Raw genomic sequence first — 20,498 nt, 5'->3', positions numbered from 1 at the left:
ACATAAAAGCTGTGAATTGTTATATTATTCATGAATTAAATTCATAAAATTTAATGTAACGTATGTCATTTGGAATATAATTACAGTTATAATTAGAATCTTTGGTCTTATTTGGCTTAATGAATATATACAACTACACTGTCAGGCCAAAAGTCTTTCCATACATTCTAATTTTGCTAATAATCTTACCATTTAACATTTTTTCAAAGAGTTTTCCTGGATTTGTTAATTGGCTGATTTTAGCAAAAGTCTGCCAAAAGAATGTTTTCTAAATTTCATTTGATAATATTTTCATTATTTTCCATTATCATTTACTTGAGAAATTCATATTCAATTTACAATATGAAATTTTGAAACATTTTGATGATAATTTGCTGAGTTAATGAATGATGACAGTACCACTGGAAATTAGGTTTTGTTGTTACTTCTAATTTCAACTTACATAATGTATTATACAATTATGCATCAAAATTGTTCATGAATAATGTATAGATGTTTCTTTTCAACACACAAAATTTCAATAAAATACAACCATGAATGAAGGCAGAGCAAGTGATTGCAAAAAGTTGAAAATACACAGAAATTGTAGTAGAATTAGGTTCTGCGGAAAGACTTTGACGTGAAACTGAATATGTATTGTTAAACCTTTAGTCCAGTTAGACTACACTGAAATCCATGTAAATAATATTATAATTGTACAGCGTTGATCATGTTTAAACTATAACGGGTTTCAGACTTGTGACATGCAGGTAGGGCGTAAGAATTGTACCTGCTGCCCCCATTGCATGATCGTAAGAGGCGACTAAACTTGGGATCTTATCTTTTCTCTTCTTTCTTGATAGCTTTCTTCCTAATGTCTCCCTTGACAACGCCTCACTTTTGGCCTTAAGTTGAGCGTTCGCCGCTGTGAGGAAAGTTTTGGGTTCTTTCCCCTAGCGTGACATACCAGAGTCTTTAAAAATGGTAGTTGCTACTCCTGCTTAGCGCTCAGCATATTTGGAGTGGGACGACTGGTTGGCCCGTTGTCAGTATAATGTGACCAGGTGGGGTGTGATGCTGGGTGTCTTCGGCAGTATGCTTCAGTGAGATAGCACTTTAAATCGGCAAAAGTTCCGGCCTATCACAAGGAGACTTAACACGAACATACCGCAGCCTCCCAAAACACACATACGCACTCACCACACTCATACATGTCGCACGCATGGGAGGCCGTCCTTAAATGACCTTAGATGTTAATAGAACGTTAAACAAAATAAACCAAACCAAACCAAACATGATGCCACATCCCCAGACAGAGCTGGGAATTATCAGCTAACAGTCTGATCCCTGAAGTATAGTTTGAATTTATAATTATCACAGGCACTCAGAGCAGCGGAGCAGAGACATTTGTATAGTTACGGTGTAGAGGGTAAGTAACTATATATACATATACATGTATTTTAATCTAGAATCTGAGAAGGCATGCAATTTAAACAGTATATTTATTTTATTAAAAAAAAAATCCATGTAATGATAACCACGTGCACTTGGGCCATGAGTTAATCTAACCTTGGGGCTGAGTCACTTGGGCCGTGAGTTAATCTAACCTTGGGGCTGGGTCATTTGGGCCATGAGTTAATCTTACCTTGGGGCTGGGTCACTTGGGCCATGAGTTAATCTAACCTTGGGGCTGGGTCACTTGGGCCATGAGTTAATCAAACCTTGGGGCTGAGTCACTTGGGCCGTGAGTTAATCTAACCTTGGGGCTGGGTCACTTGGGACGTGAGTTAATCTTACCTTGGGGCTGGGTCACTTGGGCCATGAGTTAATCTAACCTTGGGGCTGGGTCACTTGGGCCATGAGTTAATCTTACCTTGGGGCTGGGTCACTTGGGCCATGAGTTAATCTTACCTTGGGGCTGGGTCACTTGGGCCGTGAGTTAATCTAACCTTGGGGCTGAGTCACTTGGGCCGTGATTTAATCTAACCTTGGGGCTGGGTCACTTGGGCCATGAGTTAATCTAACCTTGGGGCTGGGTCACTTAGGCCATGAGTTAATCTAACCTTGGGGCTGGGTCACTTGGGCCATGAGTTAATCAAACCTTGGGGCTGGGTCACTTGGGCCATGAGTTAATCTAACCTTGGGGCTGGGTCACTTGGGCCATGAGTTAATCTAACCTTGGGACTGGGTCACTTGGGCCATGATTTAATCTAACCTTGGGGCTGGGTCACTTGGGCCGTGAGTTAATCTAACCTTGGGGCTGGGTCACTTGGGCCATGAGTTAATCTAACCTTGGGGCTGGGTCACTTGGGCCATGAGTTAATCTAACCTTGGGGCTGGGTCACTTGGGCCATGAGTTAATCTTACCTTGGGGCTGGGTCACTTGGGCCGTGAGTTAATCTTACCTTGGGGCTGAGTCACTTGGGCCATGAGTTAATCTAGCCTTGGGGCTGGGTCACTTGGGCCATGAGTTAATCTAACCTTGGGGCTGAGTCACTTGGGCCATGAGTTAATCTAACCTTGGGGCTGAGTCACTTGGGCCGTGATTTAATCTAACCTTGGGGCTGGGTCACTTGGGCCATGAGTTAATCTAACCTTGGGGCTGGGTCACTTGGGCCGTGAGTTAATCTTACCTTGGGGCTGGGTCACTTGGGCCATGAGTTAATCTAACCTTGGGGCTGGGTCACTTGGGCCATGAGTTAATCTAACCTTGGGGCTGGGTCACTTGGGCCATGAGTTAATCTAACCTTGGGGCTGGGTCACTTGGGCCATGATTTAATCTAACCTTGGGGCTGGGTCACTTGGGCCATGAGTTAATCTAACCTTGGGGCTGGGTCACTTGGGCCATGAGTTAATCTAACCTTGGGGCTGGGTCACTTGGGCCATGAGTTAATCAAACCTTGGGGCTGGGTCACTTGGGCCATGAGTTAATCTAACCTTGGGGCTGGGTCACTTGGGCCATGAGTTAATCTAACCTTGGGGCTGGGTCACTTAGGCCATGATTTAATCTAACCTTGGGGCTGGGTCACTTGGGCCATGAGTTAATCTAACCTTGGGGCCGAGTCACTTGGGCCATGAGTTTATCTAACCTTGGGGCTGGGTCACTTGGGCCATGATTTAATCTAACCTTGGGGCTGGGTCACTTGGGCCATGAGTTAATCTTACCTTGGGGCTGGGTCATTTGGGCCATGAGTTAATCTTACCTTGGGGCTGGGTTCAAAGGAAAAAGGTGAGCTTATGCTATACCTTGAGGTCCGTCGTCTGTCGTCCGTCCGTCTGTCAACAATTGACTTCTTCAAAACTGCAGTTCAGAATTTGACCAAATTTGGTCAGAAGCATCCGTATGGGGATGGGGACTCAAAATTGTACAAATGATGGGACTCAAAATTGTACAAATGGTAGGGCTGAATTTCATGCCCCTGGGGTCTCACGTTTGCCCTTGGGAGGGGGTAAACTTTACTATAGTTTATATAGGGAAATCATACTTGTGACTATCATATCATTTGTTTGATTTCTATTGGAATTCATTCTAACTTAGTTTGAAGTAGCAGGTTGGGACGACAGTTTGTTGGTATACAAGCATGTGGGTCTGAATGAATTCCATGGGTTGATGGGCGGGGTAAAATAGAGTAAAATTGACTTAAATATTTCAAAACTCACATGACCGTTAAGGCCTGTGGGACTCTTGTTATCAAAACAGTTTAAAAACTAAATATGAGCTATTGATACACATTAGAAAAATCAGATGTACATTTGCACTATGCTACTATACGGAGAGTGGCATAGTGCAAATGTACATCTGATTTTAGTTAGATTGATTAGAAGTAGAATTTTTTTTCTACATCTCTCAGTGGCTTATCAAATGTCCAGTGTGTATATTTTATACTCTTTAGATAATGCGAGGAATAAAGCAGCTGAAACAATACAGTGGAATGGTCAGTACGCGAGTACAATTTCATGGTAAGTCTTTTCATTTCATTAATTCTTTTTTATAATTGATTTTCCATTGTTTGTACGCAGAATGCGACCTTCTGATTGGTTGAATTTTTTTTTTCTTACCTCTATGAAGAAAAAAAATAAATCCGAAAATGGCGCAAAGAATGTGACATCACAATATGGCCATTGATGTTTTGTATTGATTTTTGAAAAAGAATCCCTTATAAGATCAGTTAAACTGTATATAAAACATGTTTTAATTTTGAAAATCATTTTCAAAAATTAATTATAAGCATTGATGTCAATTATTTTTTAGTTTCGTAGGGGTATGAAAAAAATGTGTTCACAAACTTTTGTAAGCATCTGCTATGCAGATTCATACAGTTTGCAAACAAAAGATTTTTTTCATACCCCAATGAAATGAAACTAAAAAAAAAATTGATATCAATGCTTAAATCAAACAAATCATTCAAGCAGCGCATTGCTATCCTTTTGAACTTACGTTTTGTGTTGGTCGTTAACTTGTTTATTTTAAGATTGATATGAAGTTAGGTAATCAAATCACTTTAATCATTTTCTATTTGACTTGGTCAAAATATATTTCAAGAATCAAACAACTGGTAGACATGGCTATGGTGAAAATTCAAATAATTATGTATGAATGAAAAAACAAAGCATCAAAATTTTCTTCTGTAGATCTGCAATTTTAGAATATAAGGATATTTATAATCAGTTGGTTGTTGTCTTTCTTAGGAAGTAAAAATATTCTTCATTAGTAACAATGTCTGTCTTTCAACAAGAAATTAAATTATATGTATAGATTTCAGCAACCACCTAGTTTCCTTTTTCAGTACTTACTGATGATATCTTGTTTTAATTTTTATTGTATCATCTTTATTAGTAAATCAGAACATCATGACGATGTTTTGATCAAGATCACAACCTATTTTATTGATGTGACTGTCAGCCTAAACAGGAATGAGAAAAATCTCTTGTATGAATATGTTTTGTTTACAGGTACATGTAATTAAAGAATCTACTTTGTTTACTTTCAGTCTTAGCCATATGTCTGAGGAAAGAAGAAAAGAATATGAAAAGAATTTTGCTAAATATGCAATTAAAAACCATGCTGATTCCAGGTATTCAATCACAGGTAATGAGATATTAAATTCATCTGTTGTAGTCTTAATTTGAAATGTATCAATGTTTACTCTTATCTGAAATCTGATGAGAGTTGTATTCGGTAAAGATGCCATGAAGGGGTTTCGAACAGTTAAAGGTACTAAATATACAGTGGACCCTCGATAATCCGAACACCTTCGTTCCCAGTCCAAACCGTCCGGATTACGAGTTTTCCGGACTGCCGAATTTCGTCTACCAGGTCAAAAAAATGGTCGTGTAAGAGTTATCTCCCTTGATTATATACAATCCGGGACGTTTCATAAACACGTCTAATTGTCAGACTTTTTAACAATAAATATACTTATGTTTCTGATATGATTCTTGTTTTGTTTTGTAGAAAGTAAAAAATAAACTGTTTTTAAAAGAACATGTAAAGTGAAAGTTGTTTTATTTATAGCGGGCATATGTGCCCTACAAACAACACACATCTGTCACGTCCCGGAGGTTCACAAACAAGAAGAAATTACAAACGTTAAATACCTTAAATAAAAGACCCGGATTTTACAACTTACCGTCAGTCCATGTTTTTTTTATGATTTTTACGTATCAGAAACCCCAAGCTATCTATTTAAAAGGAGGTAAATTCTTGCTAACTAAGAAATAGCAATATGTGTTCCTATAAAAGTTGCCGTCTGTAAAATAACTATAATAGATATTGTACGTCAAGTTGATAAAAGCAAGACTATACTATAAAATCCTTTAATACCCTAACATTTAGGTCGTAGAGAAAAAGCAATGTACCGTCATAAAAACAAAAGCTACACATTAATGTAACACAGGTAAACACCCGGGGCTATGACCTGGCAGCGGTCGCTATGACTACGCACAGTGTCAAGCGATAGTCTGTACAGCTGTCGACACGGGTGACTTGCCCCGACATTTTTTTCTCCTCGTGGTGAAAAAATCGTCCGGATTATTGAGGGAAATTTACTAATGAAAAGTACGTTCCGTTCCCAAAATGGGCTTCCGGAATCGGAATCTGAATTTCCGGACTGGTGAGTACAAATAACGTTACGGAAATCCGTTCCCGTGCATTTCCGTCCGGACTGTGAGTTTCGCGGGTCCAATGTACCACAAACAGGTATGGTGGAGTATTACATATGTGTATCATGCATTGATAACTAAGATTTTAATACAATCTCTTCTGAGCATAACTTTTAGATAAAATATGATGAAACTTGAAACATATTTGTATGCATGCAAACACAGAAATACAGTATTTGTGTTATTATAAAGGGGAGACATACAGTATTTGTGTTATTATAAAGGGGAGACATACAGTGTTTGTGTTATTATAAAGGGGATAAGGGGAGACATACAGTATTTGTGTTATTATAAAGGGGAGACATACAGTATTTGTGTTGTTATAAAGGAGATAAGGGGAGACATACAGTATTTGTGTTATTATAAAGGGGAGACATACAGTATTTGTGTTATTATAAAGGGGATAAGGGGAGACATACAGTATTTGTGTTATTATAAAGGGGAGACATACAGTATTTGTGTTGTTATAAAGGGGAGACATACAGTATTTGTGTTATTATAAAGGGGTTAAGGGGAGACATACAGTATTTGTGTTATTATCAAGGGGAGACATACAGTATTTGTGTTATTATAAAGAGGAGACATACAGTATTTGTGTTATTATCAAGGGGAGACATACAGTATTTGTGTTATTATAAAGGGGAGACATACAGTATTTGTGTTATTATCAAGGGGAGACATACAGTATTTGTGTTATTATAAAGGGGAGACATACAGTATTTGTGTTATTATAAAGGGGAGACATACAGTATTTGTGTTATTATAAAGGGGAGACATACAGTATTTGTGTTATTATAAAGGGGAGACATACAGTATTTGTGTTATTATAAAGGGGATAAGGGGAGACATACAGTGTTTGTGTTATTATAAAGGGGATAAGGGGAGACATACAGTATTTGTGTTATTATAAAGGGGTTAAGGGGAGACATACAGTATTTGTGTTATTATAAAGATGAGACATACAGTATTTGTGTTATTATAAAGGGGATAAGGGGGACATACAGTATTTGTGTTATTATAAAGGGGAGACATACAGTATTTGTGTTATTATAAAGGGGATAAGGGGGACATACAGTATTTGTGTTATTATAAAGGGGAGACATACAGTATTTGTGTTATTATAAAGGGGTTAAGGGGAGACATACAGTATTTGTGTTATTATAAAGGGGATAAGGGGAGACATACAGTATTTGTGTTATTATAAAGGGGAGACATACAGTATTTGTGTTATTATAAAGGGGAGACATACAGTGTTTGTGTTATTATAAAGGGGTTAAGGGGAGACACACAGTATTTGTGTTATTATAAAGGGGAGACATACAGTATTTGTGTTATTATAAAGGGGATAAGGGGGGACATACAGTATTTGTGTTATTATAAAGGGGATAAGGGGGACATACAGTATTTGTGTTATTATAAAGGGGAGACATACAGTATTTGTGTTATTATAAAGGAGATAAGGGGAGACATACAGTATTTGTGTTATTATAAAGGGGATAAGGGGAGACATACAGTATTTGTGTTATTATAAAGGGGATAAGGGGAGACATACAGTATTTGTGTTATTATAAAGGAGATAAGGGGGACATATAGTATTTGTGTTATTATAAAGGGGAGGCATACAGTATTTGTGTTATTATAAAGGGGATAAGGGGAGACATACAGTATTTGTGTTATTATAAAGGGGATAAGGGGAGACATACAGTATTTGTGTTATTATAAAGAGGAGACATACAGTATTTGTGTTATTATAAAGGGGATAAGGCCTAGGGGAGACATACAGTATTTGTGTTATTATAAAGGGGATAAGGGGAGACATACAGTATTTGTGTTATTATAAAGGGGAGACATACAGTGTTTGTGTTATTATAAAGGGGAGACATACAGTGTTTGTGTTATTATAAAGGGGATAAGGGGGAGACATACAGTATTTGTGTTATTATAAAGGGGAGACATACAGTGTTTGTGTTATTATAAAGGGGAGACATACAGTGTTTGTGTTATTATAAAGGGGATAAGGGGAGACATACAGTATTTGTGATATTATAAAGGGGATAAGGGGAGACATACAGTATTTGTGTTATTATAAAGGGGAGACATACAGTGTTTGTGTTATTATAAAGGGGATAAGGGGAGACATACAGTATTTGTGTTATTATAAAGGGGATAAGGGGAGACATACAGTATTTGTGTTATTATAAAGGTGAGACATACAGTGTTTGTGTTATTATAAAGGGGTTAAGGGGAGACATACAGTATTTGTGTTATTATAAAGGGGAGACATACAGTATTTGTGTTATTATAAAGGGGAGACATACAGTATTGTGTTATTATAAAGGGGAGACATACAGTGTTTGTGTTATTATAAAGGGGATAAGGGGAGACATACAGTATTTGTGTTATTATAAAGGGGATAAGGGGAGACATACAGTATTTGTGTTATTATAAAGGGGATAAGGGGAGACATACAGTATTTGTGTTATTCTAAACGGCAGACATACAGTATTTGTGTTATTATAAAGGGGAGACATACAGTATTTGTGTTATTATAAAGGGGAGACATACAGTATTTGTGTTATTATAAAGGGGAGACATACAGTATCTGTGTTATTATAAAGGGGAGACATACAGTATTTGTGTTATTATAAAGGGGATAAGGGGAGACATACAGTATTTGTGTTATTATAAAGGGGAGACATACAGTATTTGTGTTATCATAAAGGGGAGACATACAGTATTTGTGTTATTATAAAGGGGAGACATACAGTATTTGTGTTATCATAAAGGGGATAAGGGGAGACATACAGTATTTGTGTTATTATAAAGGAGATAAGGGGAGACATACAGTATTTGTGTTATTATAAAGGGGAGACATACAGTATTTGTGTTATCATAAAGGGGATAAGGGGAGACATACAGTATTTGTGTTATTATAAAGGGGATAAGGGGAGACATACAGTATTTGTGTTATCATAAAGGGGATAAGGGGAGACATACAGTATTTGTGTTATCATAAAGGGGATAAGGGGAGACATACAGTATTTGAGTTATTATAAAGGGGAGACATACAGTGTTTGTGTTATTATAAAGGGGATAAGGGGAGACATACAGTATTTGTGTTATTATAAAGGGGAGACATACAGTATTTGTGTTATCATAAAGGGGATAAGGGGAGACATACAGTATTTGTGTTATTATAAAGGGGAGACATACAGTATTTGTGTTATTATAAAGGGGAGACATACAGTATTTGTGTTATAATAAAGGGGATAAGTGGAGACATACAGTATCTGTGTTATTATAAAGGGGTTAAGGGGAGACATACAGTATTTGTGTTGTTATAAAGGGGATAAGGGGAGACATACAGTATTTGTGTTGTTATAAAGGGGAGACATACAGTGTTTGTGTTGTTATAAAGGGGATAAGAGGAGACATACAGTGTTTGTGTTATTATAAAGGGGAGACATAAAGTATTGTGTTATTATAAAGGGATACAGGAAACCGTAGGTTATTAATGTTCCTTAAGTTTCAGTGGAGGGACTAGCTCCTCAGTTAGCATGACAATTTATAGCTATGTGATAGCTGTGACATGTCTTTGTTCTCTAGGAAAACGCCTGTCAAGTATTCTACTACAGACCGGTGTAGATGTCTATACTGTCCAACAAATCATGTAAGTATTTAAACTTTATCTTTTCAACATGAATTTTAAAGTGATTCTCAACATCAATGATTGATTATATATAATTAACAGCTGATATTTAATGCTACAAAATACATGTACACTGTATCTTCTGTAAAATACATAATTATACACTGTATATATATCTACTGTATCCTAGAGATCATTTTACATAGATATCTGACATCAACACCCAATTCCGGTCTACCGACTAATGGAAATCACTTAGATTACACAAATTCTTTATTTTGCGAACTTACTCTACAAACATAATCCCAAATACACGATTTCGTCAACTCTGATCTGGAAATGGCTTTAAATTCGCGAATGATGAGCTATTAGAGACATGGATTCTGCTATAATGGTAACTGATAGCTTGGTCATTGGTAACTGATAGCTTTGTCATTGGTATTACTAATAGGTAACTGATAGCCTGGTCATTGGTAACTAATAGCTTAGTCGCAACCTTGAGGTGCTATTATAGTACACATATTAAATCGTGAAGGATTTGAGTTACCGATTGAAGCTCCACGCAAATTAACGCGAAAATAAATCCCACATTAAAAGTGTTTTATGGAATGACTTTTATATCCTTTGAACTTAATTTCATTTGTAACAAAAATGCTGTTATAATACTTTCATGTGTGAAATTAGTTACAAATTGAATTATTTTTCTTCAGAAATATGACAAGTAAATTTATTATGAAAATAGAGTAGACGAGAAGATTTGTAAGATTGTCATTATAAATTTGAAATTCTTGTAGGACCATTATCAACAAATCTGATGAGAGCCAGGTGCTTGTTGAGGATTTTCTTGCGGCTTCTGCACTAATAGATCGAGCGACGGAGGGATATCGACTTCCTGATATATCTCGACTTTATCTGATCCGAGATGGTGAGTTACAAAGAAAATTTCTTATTATAGAAAAATCAAATATCAGGAAAGTTAACATCACAACAACAGCAAGTGGACTTAATTGTGCCACACGTGGCGCAGCAAGTTGAGTTATGGTGATCTAGGAAGCATCTGGCATCCATCTGTCTGAAGTAAATATTTAGAAACATCTGCTCGATAAACCATGTGTATGGTGATGATATGAGCCTGCCCATATGAATTTAAGGGCATTTTTTGAATTAATGACCTTTAACCTACATTCAAGGTCACAGGGGTTAATGAGTGGAAACGTTTTTAACAGCTTCTTCTAAATAACCAATGGCAATGATTTTTGGCAAGTAGCAAATGCAAGTGTTTAAATGAATGACCTTGACCTTCTGTTCAAGGTATGACAAGGTCAAATCTGCTGAAATTTTCAAATCAGGTCAATTATAGGGCAAAGTCTCTTGACCAATGATATACAGGGATGAATAACCTTGACCTGCTTTAAAAATCACATTGGTCAAATGACTTAATTACTTGAATAATTTGTTCCTCAATACCAGATTTCAAGAGTTATGTTGTTACAACATGTAACAATTGCTGAAACGAAAAGGTATGAATTTGAATTAAACATCCTTGATGTAAATAGCTTTTGAAATTCACTTGCAATTCCCACTTGTTTTGCTGCAAAAAAGTTATTTATTGTGTAAATCTTCTTTTCCAGAACTGTTCAAAAACATCCAATACAAACAGCACATTTTTGACCCAAGGTATTGCTTGAGGTAAGTACAACTGTATGCTTGATGAACTGATATAAGAATGTTTATTTTTAAAACCTCTCTGTTTTTAGCCCAATGTCATCAGATTAGGTATTCAAATCTTCCTTGTCCATGGTCTGTAAATATTCCGTATGTAAATAATCTTATCACTATTTCTGCACAAGTACTGAAAGGACATTTCCCAAACTTTATATAAAGGTTTCCCTTGGTCCTTAATAGTTATGCACATACAATTTTTAGTTTGATCTGAAAAACAAAATGACTGAGAGCTCTCCGTGTTGGATTTTGCAAATCAAGTTTGTTATTTGCTTTTTCTTGAGAAATGCTGGAACAATATTTTCTTTGGGGTCCCCTTCAGGTATGTTATTGTGTATATTGAATTTCGAGACTGATCAGTAAATAAAAAAAGATAACTTTTTAAGTCTTCAATCTCATATGAAATGGAATACTGTATTAAAAACAGTTCAGCTTAGAATTTATAAGTATGTTTATGATGCTTTTTTTGCAGAATTCTGATTTTTTCTGATTTAAAATTTTTATTTAATCTTATTATGTAATTTATTCTATTTTTTTTTTCTAAATGTCTCGTTGAAATAAGGAAATGTCATGAGGTATTCCATTTGATTTACTTTTGATATGACTCGTCAGTGATATGGTAACTATATAGCAAATACAAATGTTGGCACTGTTCAGGTATGTACTGTCTATAAATGACCTTAATAACTGTGTTGCTATAGGAACAAACAAACCAAACCTAGAAATTCCAGTAAGAAGCCAAATAATTCCTGCAATCATTGAAAAGGAGAATTTTTTTTTTAAATTGAAAAAGAAAAAAAATGAGGAGAATTTAACCATGTTTGCTCAGGTACCAGTCGAACATGTTAGTCATTACACCTTTAAAAGCTTGAATGTCGAACGAAACATGTAAGTTTATATTTCTTGGCTCAAAACTGGCCCACTTGCAAATTCAAATCTTATGAATATTCTGATCTATACAGTATCATGATATCTCGATTTAGTTGATTAAAGAATTATTTGGAATTCTGTAGTTTACAGAAACAATATCAAAACATAGTCAACACACTTTCTTACATATAAATGCAAGTTTGTGATCATAGATATCACATCGGTGTAGAAATGTCAAGAAACAAACCACAAGAAGGGTAAAAATGTAAATTCCCGAGCAATGGTTTGAATATTTTCTGAAAAAGTGATAAGAAAAGAGCTAACAATATGAGCGGGGAAGACAAGAGCTAACAATGTGAGCGGGGAACAGATTTCTTTTCCGCAGTAGTGATTTGGCTGGTAATACATATATATGTAACATTACATTGTATATTTAAAACAATTCAATGGTAACGTCAAATTTCTGTTTTAAATTACAGCTGGTTTTACCATCGTGATATGAAATTTGAAACAGCTAATGGAATCTTGAAAATGCCTGGACGTCGAGATGGAAGTTTCTTGGTTTGGAGAAGGAAGAATGATGATTTTTACTCTTTAGGCACAATGTAATAATTCAAAAATAGTTATGGTATTTAAGTTTACACGTTGTCAATAATAAGTGTTTGTTGATGTTAAAGTTTAATGTATATAATTTTTATGCTGTCATACACATATATACCTGTGAGGGCCATGATATCCCAGTGGGTTAGAGCGACGGCCTCGTAACCTCATGTGAAGATCCGAGGTACATGGTTTGACACTCCCTAACCGTGTCAGTTTGTGTTTTTTCGGGAAGCTTAGAAACAGGTCGGTTTGTGCTGTCATGGTTGTGTCCATGGGCCAGACACTTTACACTAAAAGCTCTGGATGGCATTCGACGGGCCTCCTGTATGTTGTTCAGTGAAGTACTCACCAACTACTGCAAGGAGACCCTGCCTTGAAATGGCCCCGGCTTGGCTGTTCTGATCTTATGTCATATGTTTCTGATTTGCTATCTAGTTTTGATGAAGTTTCTTAACTTTCTTTTGTGCAATTGTAAATCCTTGACATCTTTACTTTCATTGTCACATAATGTGCTAAACTCTATATTTTTTTTGTGTCTGAATACCAAAATTCTAGGATCATAATTTTAGAAATACATATATACACTGCCCTCCAACAAAATTTGAGAAAAAGTGTTGTAATATCCGTAAGATAGTCCATTTGTAAGTGACGATTGCAAATTATTTAAAAAATACCTCACTTATTTGAAGTTGCAGGGAGAGGGAAAGGAAGGTCCTACTTTCCATAATGTTAAAAAATGAATAGAAATATGGGTTGTTTTTACTGACACAAATAAAAGTAATTGTTTAAGTGATTAACAGTAAAAAAAAAAATGTAAGAAATGCATTTTTGAAATTTATATTAAACAAAGAGGGAAATTTCCAGAATGTTGCATTTTGAGGATTTCCATTGTAACAAAATATATGCACTTTTGAAAAATGAACATGAACATTTGAAATAATGAACAAAAACATCCTAAGAAGTTATGATTCTAACAAATTGTAATAAAGACTTAAGGATTAGCTTCGTTGTATTATATGTAATAATTGTAACAGGACTTTTGGAGGGGCAGTGTATGACTACTGATTTTAATAGAAAGGTATAATTTGAGTTCCACATGCATAACCTAAATCATCATTGAGATTCATGTGAAATATATTTTCCAACAGTCTAAGATTCATAATCTTTGGAGTGTGCGAGTGATACCGACCCATTTGGCCTCTTGTTTCAAAAAAAAAAAAAATGTCAGTGTTGCAGGTTTCTATAGATGCAGGAGGCCTGAGAAACAACATTGTCAGCAACCCAGTCTAGATGCTCACTGACAGAGACTGTGTGACTATTGGTACATTTTTGGTTGTTGACCAATCAAACTTTTTCTTCAGGAATTTTGACCAATCAGAAGACTGCTTTCTTGGGATCCACAAAATATGTATGGTGGTATTTGATTGGTTGCTATTTTTAGAGCCAAAATGTATCCATCATCCCACTCTCTCTGACTATTAGCATCAGGGCCGTGAGTTACAGACGATGTAGAAACAAGAACTTCTCTTTGTTATGGACTTATCTGATCGTAAAAAATTCTAATGCATATATTTTGGGGAAAAAAAATTGGTATTTTCAGTTTTGGACATGGATCATTTCACTTGAGGATAGACATCACAGCGGGTATGTACAGTGTGGAGAGGAATGTGAAGTTTCCACAACTTGGCCGTCTGATACAGCATTACATGGCTCATCCTCTACCAATACCTGGAGACCGGAGGCTGAAATATCCTATTCCTGTCCATACTCCCTCAACAAAAAGGTACCTACTCTATTGTATACTTTTGTATATGGTATGTCAATAGTAGTTCCATTTGCACTAAACCCAGTTCTCATTTTGAGATTGTCAGTCAACTGTACATATAACTTGTATTGAACTTGTACAGCAATTGTTGTAAAATAAATACAATTTAATGTTTATAAAGATACTGTTTTTAGTGTAATTAATGGTTTGTTATGTTCATCTTAATTCAATAAATTAGACATACATGGTTTTATATGTATACTTATAACTCTCCCTATCAGACTGAACCATACACATAATTATGATAATGTATATATGTATATGTACATCCAAGTTGCTACTGAGAACATTTTGTTTACAGGTGGTTCTACCCGAATATTTCGCCAGTATCAGCAATATTATTGCTTCGTATATTCTCTTCTGAACAAAACTTCATCGTCCGCTATTCAGTGGAAACCCCAGGATGCTTTGCTCTTGTTTTAAGGTTAGTTTTAAACTTTGGCTCCCCAGGGAGTCCAGGAGCTGGAAAAATGCAGGTTTTTTTTTTAAAAGTCTTACTATCTCTGAATGGATGCAGAATTTCTGTCTAGTTTGATCTGGAGTGTTGTTGGGTGAAGGAAAATGTACATTGTACTGTATAAATAAAAAATCTGTCCCCCTGATTGGGAGAGGGCAGAGGTGGTTGGGGTTGGGGGCAGGACCCAGTGTGGGATATGAAAATTGGTTAAACCAACTATATTTTGACATACAAGTCCTCGCGGTGTCTTGTTGCCAGTTATTCTACAAAATATTTCAATCAAACCAATTTCCAATCAATTATCTTAAGAAGCCCATTTTCACCTTGGAATGAAGGGGTATCTAAATTGTTCAAATGAATGACAATGCATGAATGTTTTTGTCATAATGGTTAAACATGATAAAATCTTTTTTTTTCTTTTTTATGGAGGCGTTTACGCCTGCCATATTACAATCACCTACGAGTTGTGACGTCACAATCTCTCACTTTCATTTTCGTTATATTTCCTTTCACAGTTCATTTTGTAGTTTCTTTCGGTTCATATATGATGTAGTTGAACTATATATACATTTATGAAAACTATCACGACTACAAATAAAGTGCTATTACATGAAAAAAGGTATATTCAGTATAAATTTCTCTTCGGCGGAAGCCCGGAATTTGAGACCTCTGGTGGTAATTTCTGTAACTAGGGGTAATGATTCGCTTATTAGTCCAAGTATGAGGCACGTCATTGTAGTCCGTCATTCAAAGTAGATGTGCACAGAAATGTATTAACTATGCTGATAATGTTGTGAACATTTCAGGAACTATTTTGAATAAACAATAAGAATAATGTCTTGTAAATATCTACACCTGCATCGATTTTTGCAAATCTATATCGAAAATACTGATTGAAGGGAGATAACTGCGATATTCTGACGTTACCTTACAGAGGACACTTGTTTAACTACTAGGAATAAAGACGGCATAACAACCCAAGCGCAAACAAATTTCCGATTTTCATAAAACCCTCCAGGTTTTGGCTAACAACATTTCTTTTGTTTACAACTTGGTAGTTTGTTCACGAGATTTTATGAGATTTGGTCCGATATTTAGCGATCACGTGTTTCGTCTGTTTATGTTTATATCGACCCCCCATATATTTTATACATACATTATTATTGTAACGTGTTCCTGTGAACTGATCGAAGTCCCTGTGTTTCAAATCTATGAATCGGCAGACCTACGTGATGGCGTGATGGAATTCGATCGTTTATTTTTCAAAACTAAGAAAACTGGCACATATCTGTCGTGGTGGTCATTTGTGCTGTACCTTCCCCGACAGAGACAATATACAGAATCTGGATTTTTGTGATAAGGTTTACTGCAGTAGCTACTCGCACTCGTAATATATATGAAAATGCTAAATTATTATTGAACCAGCTTGTCTTATTTATATATTATTCAGCTCACGATTCAATGCAACCTTTTCAAATGTTTTCATGTAATATATATATATACATTTGTATGCACCAAGCTGTGAAATGTTTGTATTACATAGAATATTTAAACAATACAAAGTAATTGTAGATTAACAAAATGTATACCAATTGCATTTTAACGTACTAGTACAACTTTTTGTTGTTTTCATGTAATATAACTTTTTGTTGTTTTCATGTAAAATGATAAATACATGTATATCTATTGGCAATCGATATACAATCCATATAATATAAGACTTTCTCAAATATCAATATCCTCATAACTTTCAAAATAAATCTATATTTGTATTTGAAATTTCATTAAAAATGTTTGATTTTCATGTCACGAACAAATCCCTTAAAATGATCATCAATCTCCTTATTGGTCTCCAGAAAGTGTGAAAATAAATGAAACTTTTTTGTCAATAATTCTACTCATTATGAATTCATGTATAACCATTTAGGGTTTTTTTCAATGTTGACCTTTAAAACTATATATATATACAAGCAACAATCTGTGGGATGTCAAATATGGAAGGGTATAGCTGTTTCAGGATAAATTCTCAAAAATGCTTATAAGTACTGTTTCTTATCACTGATCACATATATTGGGTTTTTGACTATTATGTGTTATTGCTACTTAAGTGTGAATTTTTTCGGCTTCAGTGATAATGTATTTCTTTGTACTTATGTGCAACAGACATCGCGAGAGTTTAATTCTCCTACATATAATATTGACTCCTACAAAAAGAAGTTGAGTGATCATGATTGGTTGACTACGAGAGGCATTTTATCAAATCTCATATTTACCATACTGATTGCTCATGATCATATTTCATCCGGCCTAGTAAACTCTAGAAAAAACATCTTAATTTATGAAAGTAGCTAACTCCTTTAATGTATGTGTAAAAATTAAGTATATATATATATATCGTACAAAACATCAAACTTCTAATATGGTAGAAATGAAACATACATTTAGGCTGACTGCCTGATAATATAATACAATTTGTACAGAGTTTACAATCCTTTGACATTCAGCTCATAATATACACCATTATAATTTGATCTGTCGTCATGTGTCGGTCTTCTTCTTAAGACCAAGATATCGCAGAATGGTGTACAAAAGGTTCTTAAGCTGTTTTATCAAAATTGTTAATTTCATGGCCCCCTATGTGTCGCATTCTCCCTGGGGAGAGGATACATTTTGCTATAGTTTATATAGAAAACTCATCACACATATTTTAGCATAATTTGTTTCATTTTCATTGGAAATTGGTTAGCACGTGGTTAGGGCAAACTTTTCTCAATGACATATTGTCAGAGAATGTCAAGGCCAACAACTTGTTATGGGTTCGAATGTCAAAAATAAAAATCTTATATTGATTTTTTTTTTTCATTTCATATGAAAGAACATAGTCCACTGAAACAGAATGTGCATATTTTATTGTCAACAGATAAAAATATGGCAGAAAGATATGGCACTTGGAAAAGAATCATAAAGCTATTTTCTCCAGCCAAAATTAAAAAATAATCCAAAATTGCAGAATAAAGGTTTCTGCTCTTTTATCTATAATATACACATGAAGGCTTGATGTTTGGCGCATCGATAACGTATGGCTGGCTACAAATGTTATACTTATATTTGACCTTGACCTTCATTCAAGGTCATGGGGGTCAAATGATCAAGAAAATTCAAAGTTCTTTCAAATTATTAATTTGGGTCACATTTTAAAGAATCAGCCCTTTTAAAGGTGTGTGCAATGCATCAAGGTCAAATAATCAAAATGACGCAGATATGGCACTTTTAAAAAGAAATTCCTACCAAAATTAAAAAATGACCCAAAACTGCACATACACACGAAGGCTGGATACATGTAAGATGTGTGACTGGCTACAAATATTGAGTTTATCTCTCTGACCTTGACCTTCATTCACATTTTAAAGAACCGGCTCTTATGAAGGTGTGTGCGAAGTTTCAAAGGCAAATTATTAAAAATGATGCAGACATGCCCTTTAAAGAATGTTTTCTTGCCAAAATCAAAAATTATCCATAAATTGCAATTCAATTGTTGGCTCAAAAGGGGTCAATTTGGCTCAATTGACGGAAATAACTTCTTCTCTGAAACTAAGCAATCGATATAGCTCATACTTGACTGGTAGCATCCTTTTGGGTAGGAATTCAAAATTGTAAAAATGGTGGGGTTGACCCCCGGGGGGCAGGGTCAAAAGGGGTCAATTGGTTTCTCTGAAACTAAGTCAATTTCATTTCATGGATTGATTGCACAATTTGGTATAAAACCTACATTCGTATGGTAGCATGGTTATGGGTGGGTATTCAAAATTGTACGAATGTTGGGGTTAACCTCCCGGGGGCTGAAGGATGGGACCAAAATAGGTCAATTTCGCTAAATTGACATTTTAAGAATAACAATAAACCAATGTACATGTACCCATATAAAATGCTTATGATATATTGACAAATAAACTTAAGCATAATTTTTGTTTCATATCTCATAAAACCAGGTGAGCGATACAGGCCCTCTGGGCCTCTTGTTTTATCTGTGAAACCATTCAGATCCCAACTCCATAAGGCTGTATCTCCATTTGCCCACTTTTTAAAATCACAATATGGGGAAAATGTTGTGATAGGGATTATAGTCTATTTCAGAGTAGTTCACCTTGTTTTTACCTGTGATTTACCTGGGATTTTCACCAGTGTTACCTGTGCTACATGGCTCATACCTATAAGGAACTATAACATATAAGTAGCTACATGTATAATTTTATGCAGTACTTTATATAGGAAAAAATACACATTGATTACAGTATTATTATTTTGTTGTTATTTATGATGCGCAATGTACCTGTTTATAAGTATTTATATTTAAATATACAGTACTTTATATGAAAAAATAATAATATTGCATATAAAGATAGAGATATATCTTTTTTCTGAAATGTTACGTAAATTGTATTATATTATGCAAGTGTAATGAAAAAATGCAATATGTTACTGCTAATGTATTACTAGTGCTTAATGTATAATGTGCTATATATGTTTGTAAATATGTTATGTATCTAATATTATATATATGTGTGAATATGATGTTCTTTTTTAACTGAAGAATGTAATATAAAATGTATGAAAAATGTTTTTAGTATATAATATATATTATAATGTATTACCAGTGCTTATGTATAATGTTTGTGGATATGTTAACTATCTAATGTGTATATATATATGCTTGTAAATATGATGTGTGTATGATGAAATTCACGGATAAATGATAAATAAAAAAAACAAACTATAACTTAGTGTTATTTTCTCCACTTCTCAGGTACATAAATATACCTCTCTTTTTGCCCACTTTTTAGCACAGGTAAATCATACAGGTAAACACAGGTAAAATTATTATGGAACTGACTATAATTGGTTTTCCATTGTTCTCCTAAGTATACACTTTTCTTTGTTCTAAAAAAAGTGGGCAAATGGAGAACACACCCTCCATAATCTTGCTGGACAACAAGAGATGAACACAATCCTGATGTAAAAATAGGCCCAGGGTTCTTTCCCCACCCCAAGGGCCTTATACAATCAAATTGAATTGATATCAAATATGAAAGTTTTCTTCAATATTTTGCATGTAAAACGCTGTATATTTATATACAGTACCTATATAGCTACTAGGTTATTATCTACATCTTGGTGCTAAATTAAAAAGCTACAAATCACAAATCACAGTTTATTGTGAATATTGCCATTGG

General features: G+C 34.9%; 1 protein-coding gene across 1 annotated transcript in view; it reads left to right on the top strand.

The window, feature by feature from the left end:
• LOC117343340 overlaps positions 1-19,935 on the top strand; it is a 29,426-nt gene extending 9,491 nt beyond the window's left edge. Inside the window, exons 9-18 of the mRNA XM_033905680.1 lie at positions 1,360-1,408; positions 3,873-3,939; positions 4,971-5,068; positions 9,748-9,811; positions 10,585-10,715; positions 11,422-11,479; positions 12,862-12,987; positions 14,586-14,768; positions 15,112-15,234; positions 19,923-19,935. Of these exons, the coding sequence (XP_033761571.1) occupies positions 1,360-1,408; positions 3,873-3,939; positions 4,971-5,068; positions 9,748-9,811; positions 10,585-10,715; positions 11,422-11,479; positions 12,862-12,987; positions 14,586-14,768; positions 15,112-15,234; positions 19,923-19,935 (912 nt within the window). The remainder of the gene's footprint in view (positions 1-1,359; positions 1,409-3,872; positions 3,940-4,970; positions 5,069-9,747; positions 9,812-10,584; positions 10,716-11,421; positions 11,480-12,861; positions 12,988-14,585; positions 14,769-15,111; positions 15,235-19,922) is intronic.
• Positions 19,936-20,498: the final 563 nt, after the last annotated feature.

The sequence above is a fragment of the Pecten maximus genome, chromosome 15 (assembly GCF_902652985.1).
Source record: "Pecten maximus chromosome 15, xPecMax1.1, whole genome shotgun sequence".
NCBI classification, from domain to species: Eukaryota; Metazoa; Mollusca; class Bivalvia; order Pectinida; family Pectinidae; genus Pecten; species Pecten maximus.
Note: the sequence above shows the minus strand (reverse complement) of the source record. Positions and strands in the feature narration are given on the sequence as shown.